This window comes from Vitis vinifera, chromosome 16 (assembly GCF_030704535.1).
Source record: "Vitis vinifera cultivar Pinot Noir 40024 chromosome 16, ASM3070453v1".
In the NCBI taxonomy this organism is placed as follows: domain Eukaryota; kingdom Viridiplantae; phylum Streptophyta; class Magnoliopsida; order Vitales; family Vitaceae; genus Vitis; species Vitis vinifera.
In genome coordinates this window covers 4,242,376-4,260,711 of record NC_081820.1, presented here as the reverse complement: position 1 = coordinate 4,260,711, position 18,336 = coordinate 4,242,376, and the positions used below count along the sequence as shown (strand labels likewise).

The 18,336-nt window shown below is 37.8% G+C and overlaps 2 protein-coding genes and 1 long non-coding RNA gene across 3 annotated transcripts; 2 read left to right on the top strand and 1 right to left on the bottom strand.

The window, feature by feature from the left end:
* Nucleotides 1–4,684: 4,684 nt before the first annotated feature.
* LOC100256282 (uncharacterized) lies at nucleotides 4,685–5,515 on the bottom strand. Its single transcript, XR_009464455.1, has one exon. It is a non-coding gene; the product is annotated as an uncharacterized LOC100256282 (long non-coding RNA).
* Nucleotides 5,516–14,354: 8,839 nt separating this feature from the next.
* LOC104882067 (uncharacterized) lies at nucleotides 14,355–15,275 on the top strand. The gene has a single exon (XM_010663993.1). The coding sequence runs from the start codon at nucleotides 14,355–14,357 to the stop codon at nucleotides 15,273–15,275; it is 921 nt and encodes a 306-aa protein (XP_010662295.1).
* Nucleotides 15,276–15,695: 420 nt separating this feature from the next.
* LOC104882066 (uncharacterized) lies at nucleotides 15,696–17,494 on the top strand. Its single transcript, XM_010663992.1, has 2 exons — nucleotides 15,696–16,464; nucleotides 16,722–17,494. Exons 1-2 carry the CDS (start codon nucleotides 15,696–15,698, stop codon nucleotides 17,492–17,494), a joined length of 1,542 nt encoding a protein of 513 aa, XP_010662294.1.
* The last annotated feature ends 842 nt before the right edge of the window (nucleotides 17,495–18,336 follow it).

Here is an 18,336-nt window from a genome sequence, read left to right as displayed (position 1 = left end):
TCCTACATCAGTTTTAAAGGGTAAAACACCTTTGGAAATCTTGTTTCATCAAGAACCAAATTACTTATCTTTCAAGGTCTTTGGTTGTAGATGTTTTCCTAATATTAGATACTTAAACACTCATAAATAGGCTTACAAATCAATGACAACCTTTTCTAGGATGTCTTTTATAAATGTCTTTTACCAAACGGAAAGATTCTAATATCTTGGGATGTAATATTTGATGAAGATATTTTCCCTTTTGCAAAGTCATCTTATGTTTCAAACCCCTCTTCTCTACCTATGTCTCGGTTTTCACCTTCTACATTATCTCATTTACTTCATGACCATTCTTCATTGTTTCCTTTAAGTTTATCACCCATAGAATCTACCCCATCCCCATAATCACATCAATTTATTCCTTTTTCCCATGATCCTATTTATGTTAGCAATAGTCTCCAATTGCCTTTAATGTCTTCCACTTCTTGAGTTTATACTTGATCCATATCTAGTATTTACAAACCTAAAGTCTACATTGCTTAGAAAGAACCTTCAACAGTTGAAGAAGCTCTTCAACATGAGCATTGGAAAGCAGTGTAGGAGTACATGACTCTCTTAAGGAATGCAACTTGGTCCTTAAAATCACTTCTAGCTAACAAAAAGGTTATCCCTTAAAAAATACAAAGCACAATTAGTAACTAAAGGTTTCCATCAACTTGCTGGCTTTGATTTTTCATAAACCTTCAACCCTGTTGTGAAGCCTACCACCATCAAAGTTGTTCTCACTCTAACTTTGTCTAAGGGATGGAATGTCAGACAATTGGACATCGATAATGTCTTTCTTAATGGTACCTTGCAAAAAGAGGTTTACATGGTTCAACCCCTATAATTTGAAGATCCTAAGTGCCTAGAAAAGGTGGAAACTACACAAAGCCCTATATGGTTTGAAGCAGGCTCCTAGAGCCTAGTTTGATAGACTTTAGTCTACATTGGTTCTCTTTGGCTTTCAATCTTCTACAGTTGATCAATTTCTCTTCATTAGAATTATAGTAGCTCACTCTACCTTTGTTTTAATCTATGTAGACACCATATCAGTCACTAGTAGTGACTCTCAATTCATCATTGATCTTGTTACAAAGTTGCACAAAGAGTTTGTCTTTAAAGATCTTAGTCTAATCAATTACTTCTTAGGTCTTCAAGTCACTCACACTTCAAATGGGTTACATTTGTCACAAATGAAATATATTAGAGATATGTTGGCTCGAGCTAAAATGCAATTTGTTGAAGGATTTTCCTCTCCAATGAATAGTGGTCAAACTTTGACAACTTTTGGAAGTGATGTTGTAGCCAATCCTCAACTTTATAGAAGTATTGTTGGAGCCTTACAATATGTGACCATTACTAGATCCTAAATTAGCTTCTCTATTAATTGAGTATGCTAATATATGAAAAAAAAAAACCCTTAGAAAGCTCATTGGAAGGTGGTTAAAAGAATTCTTCATTACTTGGTTAGTTCAGTTGACCATGTGCTTCATTTAAAGGAAATAAATTTTTAAATCTAGTGAGGTTTAGTGATGCAGATTGGGCAGTTGATCATAATGATCGAAGATCAACAACATGTTATTATGTATATCTAGGCTAAAATCTCATATCTCGACATTCAAAGAAACAATCAATAGTCTCAATGTCCACCAATGAAGTTGATTATTGCATAATCTTGCTAATCTCACTACAAAAATCACTTGCCTTCAATCCTTGCTCACTGAACTTCAAATTCCTCTACGCAAAATGCCAATACTATGGTGTGACAATTTGAGTACTATGACATTGTTTGCAAATCCAATACAACATGCTTAAACAAAGCATATTAAGTTAGATTTATATTTTGTTAAAGAGAAAGTCATTTGAAAGCTCATAGAAGTAAAACATGTGCCTTTCATGGATCAAGTTGCTGACATATTCACCAAAGCCATCCCAAGTTCCAAGTTTGTTGATCTCAAAGTAGAATCATTAGCTACCTTGAGTTTGAGGGGGGTTGTAAGATAGTTAACAGTTAGTTAACTAATAGTTGGTTGTTTCTAGATTATTATAGAAGCTGCTACTCAATTGTAACCACTCAACCAACATGTCATCTTGTTATAGAATTGCCTATTACCCTTATATAAATAGTTCCTCTGTTCATAGCCTAAACAATTAATGAGAGATCACTTACAGACTTCTTTTCTTAATTCAATTGTTGTTATTATCAATGCCAAAGGAAATTATTCCAATAACAATGCCTATGATTGTGAAGATATTTAATGTAATAACAATGAATTATTTCTTGTAGTAATCCAAATAATGTTACTAAGTATAGATATTTATACCTATTCAATTTTCCTTTGTTAGCTTCTATAGTTGCTATTTTTTATTGATTAATGTAAGCCTATAGACATTTATACTTATTCATCAATGAAAGATTAATACTTCCTCAAACAATTCTATATATTTTATTTTCATATAGTATGAAAGCATAAATCTGCAACCTAGAAACCATATTTTCTTCTTCCTCAAACAAAGGAAGAACTTCAACTCACTATTCAATCAGTCTTCTAGTCTAATTTTAGTCAAGTTAAGCAGTATAAGGTTTCTCTTATGATGATATCATATTCTTCCCTTAGTTCACATCCAAGCATGCTTCATCATCCCCTAATTGATAATAAATTGACTAAGAAATTGAGGACAACAAAGGAAACAATGATGTCAACATGTTATACATGCCATGGATCAACAACAAAGCCTTTTTCTATTCATGACTTCCAACAACAATGCCTTTTTTTTTCTTCCTGACTTCTTAGAACCATGAAAGTAAAAGTTGAGTATGATTTTTAATGTAAAAACAACATTAAGTTTACAATCACAATAAAATAAAAATAAAAAAGGGAAGGCATCTGAAAACATGCTGATGTCTATAAAAAAAAATTAAAATTACAAATTAGAAATTATTTAAAAAATAAAAAAGGAAAAAAAGTCATTGGCCCTCGATGGTGTTTGAAAGATTTCAAATCGGTTCATCTTAATCTTATTGTCATCAAGAAGCTTTGAAAAGTTAACAAGGTTGATTGCTTTTACAATCAATGAATGAATTTTTGTTATATTTGTTTTTAAGTGTTAATCAAAATCCTTTAAGCTAGTGTTTGTTTTTTTAACTTAATGTTAAGTAGAATTTAAAACTAAATAATGTTTAATAGTGTTAAGTATTAGGTTATTTATTTTTATTATATTTTATTTATATTAAACATTAAAAAGTAAATAAAAATCAACATGTTATTTTTTTCATCTAAAAAAAGTTAAATATTTTTAATTTTTCTATTGAGCAAAAAATTTATAATAAGTCATGAAAAAAAATAAACAAATTAAAACCTGAAAGTAAATTAATTTCAACAAAAAGTTAAAACAATTTTAAAAAAGAATATATTTTTGCAAGATTTTTCAACAAAAAAAAAAAAAAACGCTAACGTAGGGAATGATGGAGGCATAAAATTTGCTTTGAATAATATCATAGATTAGTCAAAACTAACGTATGATTGAAGGAAGATTAGTAATTGTAATTTAATCATATGATGGAAACAAATTTAGAGTATATTTGACAGAGATTTTAATAAATGTTTTTAGGTTTTTTCATATTTGAAAATTAGAAAGGTTAGAAACACTTTCGAAAATAACTGTCAAACACAAGTATATCTGATAGTGATTTTATAAAACGTTTATAACTTTCCAAACACTTGAATAATAAAAAATTTTAAACGTTAGAAATATTAAAAACACTTTTTAAAATTACTGTCAAACGGGTTCATATAATTGCTAATGAAATTGTTTTGTTCATAATAATGATAAATTTATTTAATAAAAATATAATATATTAATCTTAAATTTTTATATTGATTAAGTTGTTAATTAGTTTTTATTTGAGACTGACCCGAACCCGAACTCATTTACCAAGCCCAATTTTGAAACGGGTCCCTCCATTTCTCTCAAAAAAACCCTACTAAAACCCTCGTCTCTGTCTCTGTCTCTGTCTCTCTCTGTGCAAATTGTAGGGTTTTAATCTGTGTAGAAACGAGAGCAAGCTCTAAGGGTTTTCATATTTCAAAAAACCCTAGCTTGGTTCCGATTCTATGCTGGTTACAAGATTTCCTTGGTCAGTTCCTCCCTTCTCTCTCCCTGTCTCGCTATTCCTCTGCTTTTTTTTTCTTTCTAATTTCTAGTTTGTGATTTTTGATTCGCGCTTTCTGTTTCTGTGCGATTATCGAAATATTATATCTGTAAAATTTGTCGTTTTATATGTATTTGTTAACACTCAGACTGCTTCCCCTGTTTCTGGAGCCACTCATGAACCCAATGTCTCTGCTAAATCTACAATAATTTTATGGGGTTTCTGATATTGTTTTTTCTTGTGTAATTAAATTGGTTTTGATGCAAACGCTACAGCATGGTCGGAGTAATTGATGTGATTGTCAACTGTTAATTTTTTTTTGTGAATGATAGATTGAATTTATGCATTATTTGAGTTTTTTTTTTGGTTCAAACTAAGGTATGGATTATTGGGCTTGATTTATTTATTTACTTATTTTTGTTGTGAATGGGGGGGATGAGTAATGGTTTTTTTTTTTTGATAATTAACATCCATGTCATTGTTTCTAGCCTGAGAAGTAATTTGTAGAAATTAATAAAACTGAAAGTATAATAAAATGTCAGATCAATTTTTTTCTACAAAATTTATCAAATAAAAGGGAAAGGAAATTTAGAAGATAAGGCAACTAAGTATAATCCTTGGATACAAGAATGTTATTACACGCCCATTCAACACTGGAAACAAGCTTCCGATACCACACTAATAGCTATCCATGCTTTACTAAAAACAAGCATATGGATGCTAATTTCTCTATTTATTTCACTCCAAGAAGCGTATGAGTATGGCGATAGTGTTCCTTTCAATGGGGATGGTGGTGTCCACCGCCATGACCCCCGTGACCTTGATGGCTGAAACCGCCACCACCGGCGCCACCATGTGCTCCTCCACCAAGTCCATGATGTACCCCGCTATGACAGATGCCGTGCCCATGATGGCCGTGATGTCCTCCTCCCTGATGGCCGTGGTGCCCTCCTCCATGATGGCCGTGATGCCCTCCTCCGTGATGGCCATGTTGTGCTCCACCTCCATGGCAGCCAAGAGCATGTGGAGGAGGAGGATGGTGAGGGCCTGGGTGAGGTATCATGGCGAGGACGCTCTGACCTCTATGAATATTTGATTGGAGCGACTGTACCAGTGCATGGAGGTGGTGTCCCCCTTTGTGACCACCTCGACCACCATGTGGATGGTGTCCTCCGCCAAGACCATGGTGTCCATGATAGCCATGAGCATAAGGAGACGGATGATGATGAATCATTTTCTGAACAAAACCTGAGTATGGAGAAGTCTTGATGTTGTGGTAGCAAGCTTAGGAAGATGAAGATTAATGGAAGTAGGTGGATTCTATACCATCACTTCTTTCTATATATACACATTGCGTTTACACAGCGTTGAAGACTGTAGCCGTTTTACGCGCCCTGAGTACGCGTTTCTCTCTGAGCCGACCCTCAAAACTCGTTTGCTTGCTACCCACTTTACTTGCCTCCGAAGTAAGATAATTAATATAATGTCACACAATAAGAGCTTACTTGCCCGAGTGTTTTTCCCAAATGTCAAAATGAACTTGCATCATTGCAATTGGAACTTTCTTGGGCTCCTTCTATCATGATTTGAACACCAATAAACTAATGGATATGCACGCAATGAGATGCATAAGATATGCAAAATAAATAAAAACTATCTTTTCTTTATATTATAAAAGCCGGAATACACTCTGTTGTAATTTTGTTACTTTTTTATTTTTATTTTTTAAAAATATCTACGAAAGCACCATTACTTTTCTTCCATAGGATGGGATAATATGGTAATTATCACTAAAATGTGGGTTGAAAGATATAGTAAGGCGGCAACGTGTATTGTTGCCATTATGCCACCTATCATGACTGCGTTTGGAAAGCTCATCTTTCACAATTTCATTCAACCTCTTTTTTTCCTTTACTTCGTTACGTTCAATAGGTTATAATTTGAATGCAATAGAGATAGTTAAAACACTTTAAGATACTTTTTTGAAAAACGTTTCTGGGTTAAAAATTTTCAAATAATTTTCTCTAAAGTGTTTTTAGGAGAGTGACTATCAAGTATTTATCCAAATAAAATAAAATATTACTAGTGAATTTTTAACACTACAAGCGGTTTTTGTCAAATATTTAATTTTTTTTTTCAAAAACACTACTGTGGACCCCGTATTTCGGCTCATGCGTTTCCACTCGATAGCGAACTCGATTTTTATTTTAAAAAATTGATTTTATTTTATTAAGAAATGATGATTTGGAGTCGTCGCTTATTTTTGTTTTATTTTTAAAGGGTAAACAAAATAAGAAAAAAAAAACCTAAGTATGACTCCTTATTTTGGAAAAGGTGGTTTGCGAAAAACAGGATCAGGCTCGGGGGTCAGGTTACTTATCAGGAAGGTACGGTAAAGACCATAGCACCCCTTTAAGTCCCTAAAACGGGTCTCTACTAATAAAACGAAGCAATCATGACAATTGATTAATCGAGCATGGATACCAAATGAATATCACTCAAAACAAAATAACTGAATGAATAGGAGAGGCAAAGAATGTACTTGAGTGATGAATCGGTTTACTTCAATGAAAAATGAATGTTAGCAATTAAACATAGAATAATCGCATGCATGTCATAAAGTGGAATAAATCAATCATGTATAGCAATCATATCAATCAATTCACCAATCAATCACAAAATCATATATGTGGGCCCCCCACCAAAGCCAGATTAATCTTGCATGAATTAATACCACAAATTCCATTATTTAGGAATTATGAAAATTGCATCCACTCTAATATAAAATCAAAAGGAACAAAAGATTATTTGAAACCCGAATGGAATTAAAAAAACAGTTAGAGGGAAAACTCAATTTTTGAAATTTATTTGAGAATTGGAATTTTGAAAATTAAATTTAAGAACTTGAGTTTTGAAAATTAAATTTGAAAGAAATTGGGATTTTTAAAAATTATTTGAGAGTTAGAATTGTGAAAATTGAATTTAAGAATTGGAGTTTTAAAAATTAAATTGAAAATTGGAGTTTTAAAAATTAAATTTGAAAGAAATTAAATTGTGAAAATTAAATTTAAGAATTTGAGTTTTGGAAATTATATTTGAAAGAAATTGGAATTTTGGATGTTAAATTTGAAAGAAATTAGAATTTTAGAAAACGAAAATTAAGTTCGGAACTTGGGATTCAAAAAAAAAAAAAAGTTCAGAAATGAAATTTCGAAATAAATAAATAAATAAATAGAAAAATAATAATAAGGATGAAAATAATGATTAAATAAATGAATGGGAATATTGGAATTTTTTAAATTGGAAATTAAATTCAGAAGTCGAAAATTTTGAAGAATTGTTTAAAATAGAATTTTAAGATAAATAAATAAATTATTAGTGATTAAATAAATTAATGGGAATATGGGAATTTTCGGGATTAGGAATTTAATTCGGAAATCAGAAGTTTTAGATAATTTGATTTAAAATGGAGTTTTGAAATAAATCAAATACTAATGATTAAATAAATTAATGGGAATATGAGAATTTTGGAAATAGGAATTTAGTTTTTAGAAATCGGAATTTTGAGGAGTTACTTAAAGGTTGAATTTTAAAGATAAACAAATAAATAAATAAAAAAGATAAAATAAATTGATATGAAAAACAAAATTTCAGAAATTGTAACTAAATTTAAATACCGGAGTTTTGATGGCTTATTCAAAGAGTGAATTTTAAAATAAATAAATAAAATAATAATCATTAAACCAATTGATGTGAGAATTAAAATTTAAATTAAGAAATTGGAATTTTGAAGATTATTAAAAGGTTGAATTTTAAATAAATAAATAAAATAATGATAATTTAATAAATTGATATGAGAATTAAAATTTCGAGATTTGGAATTTAAATTTAGAAATCAGGATTTTAAAGATTATTAGAAGGTTGAATTTTAAATAAATAAATAAAATAATGATAATTAAATAAATTGATATGAGATGGAATTTAAATTAAGAAATGGAATTTTTAAGGTTATTAAAAGATTTGAGTTTAGGGGAATTATTTAAAGATGTAAGTTTTAAATTTAAACAAACAAATAAATGAATGAAGTGATAATGATTAAATACATAGATATAAAAATTGGATTTTCGGAAATCTGGATTAAATTTTTAAAAAAATAGGATTTAGGGGAATTATTTAAAGATGTAAGTTTTAAATTTGAACAAACAAATAAATGAATAGTCATATAAATAAATAATACAATGGGTACATGCATAAAAAAACAAGAAGATCTAATGGGCTTTGGAAGCGGGCCAATGGTGATGGCCATGCAAGTTGGAAATGTGAATGGGCCTTAGGTGAGAAGAAACTTCAAGGAATGCTTATGGGCCTGGGGCACTTTGGTGGCACTTGGTGGGAAGCCCAACTACCAGTCTATTGGGCTACACCCTTAGCTTTCTTTTCACAGGGGCCCTTTCCACAAAAAAAAAAAAAAAAAACAATTATTCCATCGGAATTTTTCTTTCACTGAAACTCTTCCAATTGTAGAGTCAAATGTAAATACCGCCCCAACATTCACAACAGCTGGTCTTGAAGAAAGATTCTTTTGAGACCCATTTGACAATACTCCAAAACAGAGAAACCATAATGACGGAAGCCAAACCACATTCATTTTTAAATGAATGGCACAATTATCTTTGCTTTGTTTAAGACGAATCTGACCCACTGCTTCCACAGACCAGTCTATGCACAAGTGTTTCATGACAAAGCTGAATTCCCATCTAAGCTCTAAGAATACAAACACAAACAATTATTATAAGCGGCATTCGTCTCTTGACAGCGTGAAACGGGGTTCGAAAACGGGCATGATGGGATATGAAAGGAGGAGAGATGGAGGCGGGTATCTGCATGTGCTCCATGCACACGGGAGATGGTGGGTAGCTATGTGCATGGGGCTCCATGCACGTGGAAAGAATGATAGGAATGAGAGAAGGGCGGGTTGGAGGGTGATGATATGGGTATGGTGATGTGGTTCACGGGGCGTGGAAGGTGGTAAGATTGACGGGTTTACTAGGCTTAGAAGGAATAGATGAATAAATATGGGGATGAAATGAGCTACGGGTAGTGGGTGGAAAGATGATGAATGTAATGGCAAAACAACATGCATGATGGACGAAGGAATGGGTCTGGCGACTGTGGAGTGGATGATGAAGGACCATCAAACACCAACAACTGTACAACCCAAATTCATCTGATGCTTTACTTCTAGACTATCATGCCCCAGAAAATCTCCATAGACATTCTGCCCAGCCATCCGTTCGGGAATATAACTTTCCCGAGTATCACGACGTTCAAGATGAGATTTCTAGAATGAAAGCTAGTGAAAATTTGTACCAGCTGCTTTACCATGAGTGCTCCAGGAGATGCTCCAATCCGAACGGCCAAGCCAAACAAAGAAACCCAATATTCGAAAAAAAAAAAAGAAAGAAAAAAAAAGAAGAAGAACAGAAACAGAGGAAAGAGATTGAAAAAAAGGAAGGCAGAGCACACATGAGAGAGGATGATGCCTTTAGCTCCAAAATCCATTTTAAAAGATTAAGAAGCTTTCAAAAGAAGCTGGCGGGGGGGAGATCCTAACATATGAACAAGCAGCGTAACCATCATGCGATACTCACAAAAGAAAAACAGAGACTCCACAAGTAACCATGAAAAGCTAGTTTAACATATTGGATGATCAAAACAGGTATCCAGATATCAGCAAAAAGCATAGCAAAACGGTAATAATAGATAACTTAAGCTGTAAGAATGCTAAACCTGCGTGAATCCTTTCCAGCAAGAGTTCTTCTCCCTGAATCTGTCGCCGCCCCCTCTTTTTCTTGCCATTTCTCTTATCTTCCCCCGCAAGCTATTAGCTACTCTACTACTCATCGCTCAGCAGCCTCAGGAGCTCCAACCACCACCATGGCGGGGTCACCTGCCTCGCCACGTGCTCCATGCAGCTGCTCCTCCAAGAAGCCCGGTCCCCCCACTCGTCCAAGGCACCAACATCTCTTCTAGGTGCCTCCAAAGTGGCGGGAAAAGCCCCCAATGACTAAAGCAAATATAATATACGTAGAAAAAAAAACGAGACCAAAAGAGGGGCCTACAACTACTAAACAAACTCATAGGATTTTTCTTTTAAGTGTTTTTAGTATAACCATTTGTGGACCCCGCATTTTTACGTGCGTTCCCACTCAACTTCGAAACTCACTTTTTATTTATTTAAAAATGATTTTGTTTGTTAGAAAATGACTTAGAGTTATCACTTATTTTTTTGTTTTCTTTTTAAAGGGTAAACAAAATAAAAAAGAAAACCCTAAGCGTGACTCCTTATTTTAAAAAAGGTGGTCTGTGAAAAATCGGATCGGGCACGGGGTCAAGTTACTTATCAGGAAGGTACGATAAAGATCGTAACACTCCTCTAAGTCTCTAAAGTCAGGTCTCTACTAATGAAATGAAACTGACATGACAATCAATAAGAAAATCAATGGATACTCAAAACGGTCATGCACATATGGGAATCAATACATGCATAGGAAATGACCAGAGTGGATGTGAATGTGTACCTGAGCAATGATATCCATAATGCACTATCAAAAAATGAGGTTAGTGCACAAATAATGAACATAAAATATATCTCACATGCCACTAAGTCGAGTACGGAGTCATCACGTGTCATAATTCAATCAAACGGATTTTCAAAAGAAACATCCAATGATGTAGAGTCTCTACCAAAGCCCAATTTATCTTTTATGGATTGGTCTCACAAGTTTTATTATTTTGGAATTGTGAAAATTCATTATTACTTATATGAAATTAAGAGAATCAGAAAATTATTTGAAAATCGGAGTGGAATTAAAATTGTCTGAGAGAAATTAGATTTTTGAAATTTATTTGAAAATTGGAGTCTCGAAGATTATTTGAAAATTGGAGATTCGCAAATTAAATTTAAGAATTGGGATTTCAAAAATTAAATTTGAAAGAAATTGGAACTCTGAAAATTATTTGAGAATTTTGAATTTTAAAAAATTAAATTATGAAAATTGGGACTTTGGAAATTAAATTATATAAATTGGAATCTTGGAAATCATTCAAAGGTGGAATTGTTAAGAATAAATATAATAATAATAATAATAATAATAATAATAATAATAATAATAATGACAATGATGATAATAAATAAATAAATATGAAAATTAGAATTTTGGAAATTAAAAATTAACTTCGGAAATTAGAAAATTGGAGTTTCAAAAATTAATAACTAAGTTCGGAAATCGGGATTTTGAAAAATTATTTAAAGATGAAATTTTAAAAATAAAAAAATAAATAAAATAATAATAATAACGAAAATAATAATGATTAAATAAATAAATGTGAAAATTGGAATTTTGGAAATTAGAAATTAAATTTGGAAATTATAATTTAAAAAAAATGTTTAAGGACGAAGTTTTAATAAATAAACGGAATAATAAGAATAGTAAAAATAATAATTAAATAAATGAACGTGAATATTGAAAATTTTTAAATTGGAAATTAAATTCGGAAATCAGAATTTTGAAATATTGTTTAATGATGAAATTTTTTTTAAAAATAAATAAATAAGATAATAATAATAATAATAATAATAACAAAAATAATAGTGATTAAATAAATAAATATGGAAATTGGAATTCCGAAAATTAGAAATTGAATTTGGAAATCGGGATTTTGAAAAATTACTTAAACATGGAATTTAAAAAAAAATGAAAATAATCAAAGTTTGGAAAGTCAAGGTTATAAAAATTATATATATATATATATATATATATATATATATATTGCATCAAAAGTTGAAGAAAACCAAGAAAATAATAAAGTAAAAAAAAAAAACCAAAGACATGGTGGCATCATCACGTGTACATGTACAATAGCTTTACAAACCCATTTTAACCCATTTTTATATTACAATAAATCCACATTATCCCATTTTCCAATGCACATTTCTCACAAATTCACACCACAAACCCATGCATGTGCCTGCCATAACCACACCAAATCCATTTTTCAATATTATAACACATATTTCACTTTTTCACCCACTTCAAACACCACCACCACCACGAGCACTCAAAGCAGCAAAACCTGGATTACTATTTATATAAAAATAAAATAAAAAAAATTCTTCCCTCTTACTTCGTCTTCTGCTATAAACCCTAGAACAAGAAAAAAAAAAAAAAAAAAAGAACAGCCATGCATACTTTGAGCCTTTGCAGGGAGGACCTTAAAGAGCCCAAACTGTTCTGGAAAACATAGACTTGAACTTTGCATGATACTTGATACCCGAAGCAATGCATTTAAAACCTATGGTGGAGGAGATAGGAGCTTGATGGTCCGTGGAAGGTGTAGGGACCCCTCCCCCTGATAACACATGGCGCCCATCTCTATCCGGAGCAACTCCATCCAAACTTCCCAAGAGGACACATGGCGCGCTCCTATCTGGACTCCCCAAGAGGACATGTGGCGCGCCCCTATTCGGACTCCCTAGGGGAGGCACACGACATTCTCATATATCATACCCGGGCGATGCTCTATCCTACCCGGGCCTATTATTGAGATCATTGACTATAGCGAGCAAGCCTTGCTGAGTCATCCCCGACAGCCTGCCACAGCCCACATTCCGCCGCCTACAGGGCGAAAGGACAGGAGCGATGACAAATGCCTCCCACGATCTCTAACAACCACCTACAGGGTGATGATGGCCCTGCCACCACCTTGAGGACATCATGACAAGCCAAAAAGTCTCCCCACCATTAAAGCGGGAGGCAGAGCTTCTGACACTATATAAGAGGACCTTCACACAAGGAAGAAGGTAAGCTTGATATCCCTGAAAAAAGCCGACAGCTTAATCTCTAAAGTCATGGCTGACAAAACCATCGGAGGGTGTGTTCGGACATCCTGTTCGGACATCTTTTGCAGGGACAACGGAGCCAGAACTCCATCTTGGTTGACAGCGTGCGTCCACTTGGCAACGACGTGGATCCCTAGGACGCGAGGCATCAACATTGGCGTCGCCTGTGGGAATTCTCTGATTTAGTCGACGGCAAAGATGTCCACACCTTCCAGAAGCCGCTCGTCGACTAGGGGAGGCGAAGATCATCTTGAATGGCGCGAAGCCATCAAGAGACAACAGTTAGAAAGTGAGCGACAAATGCAGGCTCTCCTCCAGGAAATAGCGAGACTGAGGGAAAAAAACGTTGTGTTGCGAATTCAGGCTTCATCAACGGGGCCTCCTCGTGGTCAACGCTCGAGAGGCCAAGGAGCAAACTCAAGGCATGACCCAGAGTCAATATACCCTGGGATTGCGGGGGCCATCCCCGAGACGGGCAATGTTAGACCACAAGAGCGACACACGCCCATGCACCAAGCTCCTTAAGAGGAAAGCTCAGACTCTACTCATCTCTCGTCGAAGAGACAGCGTGACAAGAGACCCCAGTTGTCATACGCGATGCCCGCAAGGCTAGGTCCACAAGAACCTGGGAAGACAAGGCCGACAGTAACCACAAACTGGGATGCGCACCCCGACCCTCTGGTCACTCCCATGGTGCAGAACGCCTTCCCGCACCAAGCGGTACGCCAAGCTAGGAGAAACCTCCTAAACGAGCCACTCATTGGCTCCATTAGCAAAAGACTGGACGACATGCTCTCCACGCCTTTTTGCTCGCATATTATTCATTATGACCCCCCAAGGGGATTTCTCGTGCCTAAATTCTCTACGTACGATGGGTTCAGCGACCCCTTTGACCATATCATGCATTACCGACAGCTCATGACTCTCGATATAGGCAACGACGCGCTACTATGCAAAGTATTCCCTGCCAGCTGACAAGGACAGACTCTCTCATGGTTTCACCGCCTACCCCCTAACTCTGTTGATAATTTCAGAGACCTGTCGGAAGCTTTTGTGGGACAATACTTATGCTCCGCTCGACATAAACAGAACATCAGCACTTTGCAGAATTTAAAAATGCAGGAGAACGAGTCATTGAGGGAGTTCGTGAAGCGGTTTGATCAGGTCGTGTTACAAGTAGAGGCTTACAGCATGGATGTTGTCCTGCAGATCTTCAAGTGAAGCATCTGTCCAGGCACCCCATTCTTTGAATCACTCGCTAAGAAGCCTCCTACGACGATGGACAACTTATTCCGGCGCGCGAGCAAATGCTCAATGCTCGAGGATGACGTGCGAGCGGCCACCCAACAAGTCTTGGTTGCCGGACAGGCATCCAAAAGTAATGCGGAAGGAAGTACCAAACCTCCGGACCGGCCAAGGCCGTCCGGACGAAGGCAGGAGGAACAGAGCCGTCCAAAACGGCCACCCCTCACACCCATCTCCATATCCTATGAGAAGCTTCTCCCTATGATCCAAAACATGTCCAACTTCAGGTGGCCCGGACCCCTCAGAACGGACCCATCCAAAAGGGATCATAGTAAGATATGTGTCTACCATAAGGAGCATGGGCACACAACAGAGGCGTGCAGGAGCCTCCATTATTTTGTCGAAAGGCTCATAAAGGCGGGACATTTGAAGCAATACCTCCTCTCAAACGTCAGAGTTAGAGACACTTCTCGAAATCACAACTCAGGGACCTCCAAGATCCCCGCCGCCCCCAAAGCCGCTATAAACTATATCCACGGGGGACCACTGGATGAGGAGTACGACTCTAGACGAAAGAGACAGAGACTATTACAAGCAGCATCGGTACGGGAACGCGTTAACTCCATACGACCTGGGATAGCTGGTGAGGGCCCCCGGCCCATAGATGGGACAATCGTTTTCCCCCCAGTAAACCCCACACGGATATTACAACCGCACCTCGACGCCCTCATCCTGTCCCTGGAGATGGGAGACTTTAACGTGAGACGCATCTTAGTCGACCTGGGCAGCTCGGCCGATCTTTTACAAGCGTCGATAATTGGCCACATGGGACGTGATCTGTCTGGCCTCGAAAACCCCGGGCGAATCTTGTCCGGCTTCAATGGAGCGTCGACTACCTCCTTGGGAGATATTGTGCTACCGGTCCAACCGGGCCTAGTCACTCTCAACGTGTAATTTTCGATGGTACAAGATTTATCACCCTTCAATGCTATCTTGGGGCGCACATGGTTGCACTACATGAAAGTCATCCCCTCTACATACCATCAAATGGTAAGCTTTCTTATTGAAGACAGGCAAATCGACCTACACGGCAGCCAGTTAGCCGCTCACCAATGCTATCAGATAGCGCGAGAAGTAGGGACCAGCCAGGAGGACAGATCCCTTCCTGAGCCCCCCCACACGCTTGACCAATAGCAATTATTGAGTCCGGCGGACAAAGATCCACCGGCAGTGGATCCCTTGCAGGCGATCCAGATTTCGGAAGAAAGTACTCACCTCACACATATCAGTTCCCTCTTGACACCGGAAGAGGCCAAAAGCATCCAAGAGGCCCTCCGGCAAAACCATGATGTCTTTGCGTGGGCGCACTCTGATATGAAGGGAATTCACCCCTCCATCGTCTCTCATAGACTTAACATCTTGCCAACAGCGAAGCCTATCCGGCAGAGGGTCAGGCGTTTTCACCCAGACAGGCAAAAGATTATCAGGGAAGAAATTGACAAGTTGTTGGAGCCCGGATTCATTAGAGAGGTGGAATATCCGGACTGGTTAGCAAATGTGGTGGTGGTTCCCAAAAAGGAAGGCAAGTGGCGGGTGTGCGTCGATTACACCAACCTCGATAATGCATGCCCTAAAGACAATTTCCCTTTGCTGCGGATAGACCAAATTGTAGACTCCACCGCCGGACAAGGAATGCTCTCCTTCTTGGATGCCTTCTCTAGGTACCACCAAATCCCCATGGCCTCGGCTGACGAAGAAAAGATAGCCTTCATAACGCTGCATGGCCTTTACTGCTACAAAGTCATGCCATTCAGACTCAAAAACGTTGGCGCCACCTATCAGAGACTGATGACGAAAATCTTCAAACCTCTAGTCGGCCGCACAGTGGAAGTATATATTGATGATATCGTGGTTAAGAGTAAAACCCGAGAGAAACATACCCTCCACTTGCAAGAGGTCTTCTACCTCTTGAGAAAATATGGTATGAAATTGACTCCGTCCAAATGCGCTTTTGGCGTGAGTGCCGACAAATTCCTGGGATTTATGGTCAGCCAAAAGGGGATAGAAGTTAGCCCGAATCAGGTTAAGGCAGTCATGGAGACACCACCCCCTAGGAGCAAAAAGGAGTTACAGCGCCTCACAAGCAAGCTCGTCGCGCTAGGACGCTTTATAGCCCGCTTCACTAATGAATTGCGACCCTTCTTCTTGGCAATACGAAAAGCTGGAACAAGCGGATGGACGGACAACTGTCAGAGCGCTTTCGAAAAAATTAAACACTGCCTCATGCAATTGCCCATTTTAAGCAGCCCCCTTCCCGGAGAAAAATTGTATATGTATCTGGCTATGTTAGAGTAGACAATTAGTGTTGTTCTATTCCGCTGCCCCTCGCGCAAGGAGCAGAAACCTATTTACTACGCCAGCAGAGCGTTGGCGGATGTAGAAACAAGGTATTCAAAGATAGAGCTAACGGCTTTAGCCCTTCGAAGTGCTGCTCAGAAGCTCTGTCCTTACTTCCAAGCCCACCCGGTGGTCGTGCTGACCGACCAGCCCTTTCGCAACATCCTGCACAAACCGGACTTGACTGGAAGAATGCTTCAATGGCCATAGAGTTGAGCGAAAATGGAATCGAGTTCCAACCCAGGTTGTCCATGAAAGGCCAGGTGATGGTTGACGTCGTGCTGGAATACTCCCGAAGACCTACCCGACACAAGGAACCGCACGGAGAGGGGTGGTGGACTTTGCGGGTTGATGGAGCCTCTTGGTCATCAGGATCTGGAGTAGGACTCCTGCTGCAATCCCCAACAGGAGAACAACTGGAGCAAACTATCCGACTGGGATTCCCCGCGTCTAACAATGAGGCCGAGTATGAAGCCATCCTATCCAGGATGGACCTTGCCCTAGCTCTATCTGTCTCCAAGCTCCGGGTCTATAGTGACTCCCAACTCGTGGTAAGACAAGTCCTGAAAGAATACGAAGCCAAGGATGAGCGCATGACGCAATATCTAACTAAAGTAAGGGACACCTTACAATGGTTCACCGAATGGACGATTGAAAAAATTAAACGGACTGAAAATGGACGTGCCAATGCCCTGACAGGCATAGCCGCTTCCCTCCCCATCAAAGAAGCCATATTATTGCCTATACATGTGCAAACCCACCCCTCCGTCGCGTAAGCCTCCACTTGCAATACCATTGAGGCAAACCAAATAGACGGTTTAGACTGGACGGAAGTCATCATACAATACCTCCGGACAGGCACTCTGCCCGAAGATCCCAAGCTGGCACACAAGACCCGAGTATAAACCGCCCGTTTCACCCTGATCGGGGAGCACTTGTACAAGCGATCCTTTACAGACCCCTATCTTAGGTGCCTAAACCACTCAGAAGTCTTGTATGTATTAGCTGAGTTGCATGAAAGGTTATGTGGAAATCATTCTGAAGGTCGATCTCTAGCGCACCGGGCCCACTCGCAAGGATACTATTGGCCCACGATGAAAAAAGATGTGGCAGCTTATGTCAAAAAGTGTGACAAATGTCAAAGGCATGCCTCCATACCGCATGTGCCGTCGGAGACTTTAAAACCAATTTCTAGCCTCTAGCCCTTCGCACAATGGGGCATGGACATAGTAGGACCCCTACCAGCCGCAGCTGCTCAGAAGAAATTCCTACTCGTCGCCACGGATTACTTCAGTAAATGGGTGGAAGCTGAAGCATATGTTAGCATCAAGGATAAAGATCTCACCAAGTTCGTATGGAAGAACATCATCTGCCGCTTTGGAATCCCTCAAACCATTATAGCTGACAACGACCCACAGTTTGAAAGCATCACTTTTCGGAATTTCTGTTCGGAACTAAACATCCGGAATTTATACTCCACACCGCGTTATCCTCAAAGCAATGGGCAAGCAGAGGCCACAAACAAGACCCTAATAACTGCCTTAAAAAAGAGGCTCGAGCAAGCCAAAGGGAAGTGGGTTGAGGAGCTACCCGGCGTCCTGTGGGCTTATCGAACCAT

Coding starts and splice junctions, on each gene's coding strand:
- LOC104882066 (XM_010663992.1), top strand. CDS start 15,696: ATGAAGGGAATTCACCCCTCCATCGTCTCTCATAGACTTAACATCTTG. Junction 16,465..16,721: donor GGAGTTACAGCGCCTCACAA/GCAAGCTCGTCG, acceptor CGCAAGGAGCAG/AAACCTATTTACTACGCCAG.
- LOC104882067 (XM_010663993.1), top strand. CDS start 14,355: ATGGACAACTTATTCCGGCGCGCGAGCAAATGCTCAATGCTCGAGGAT.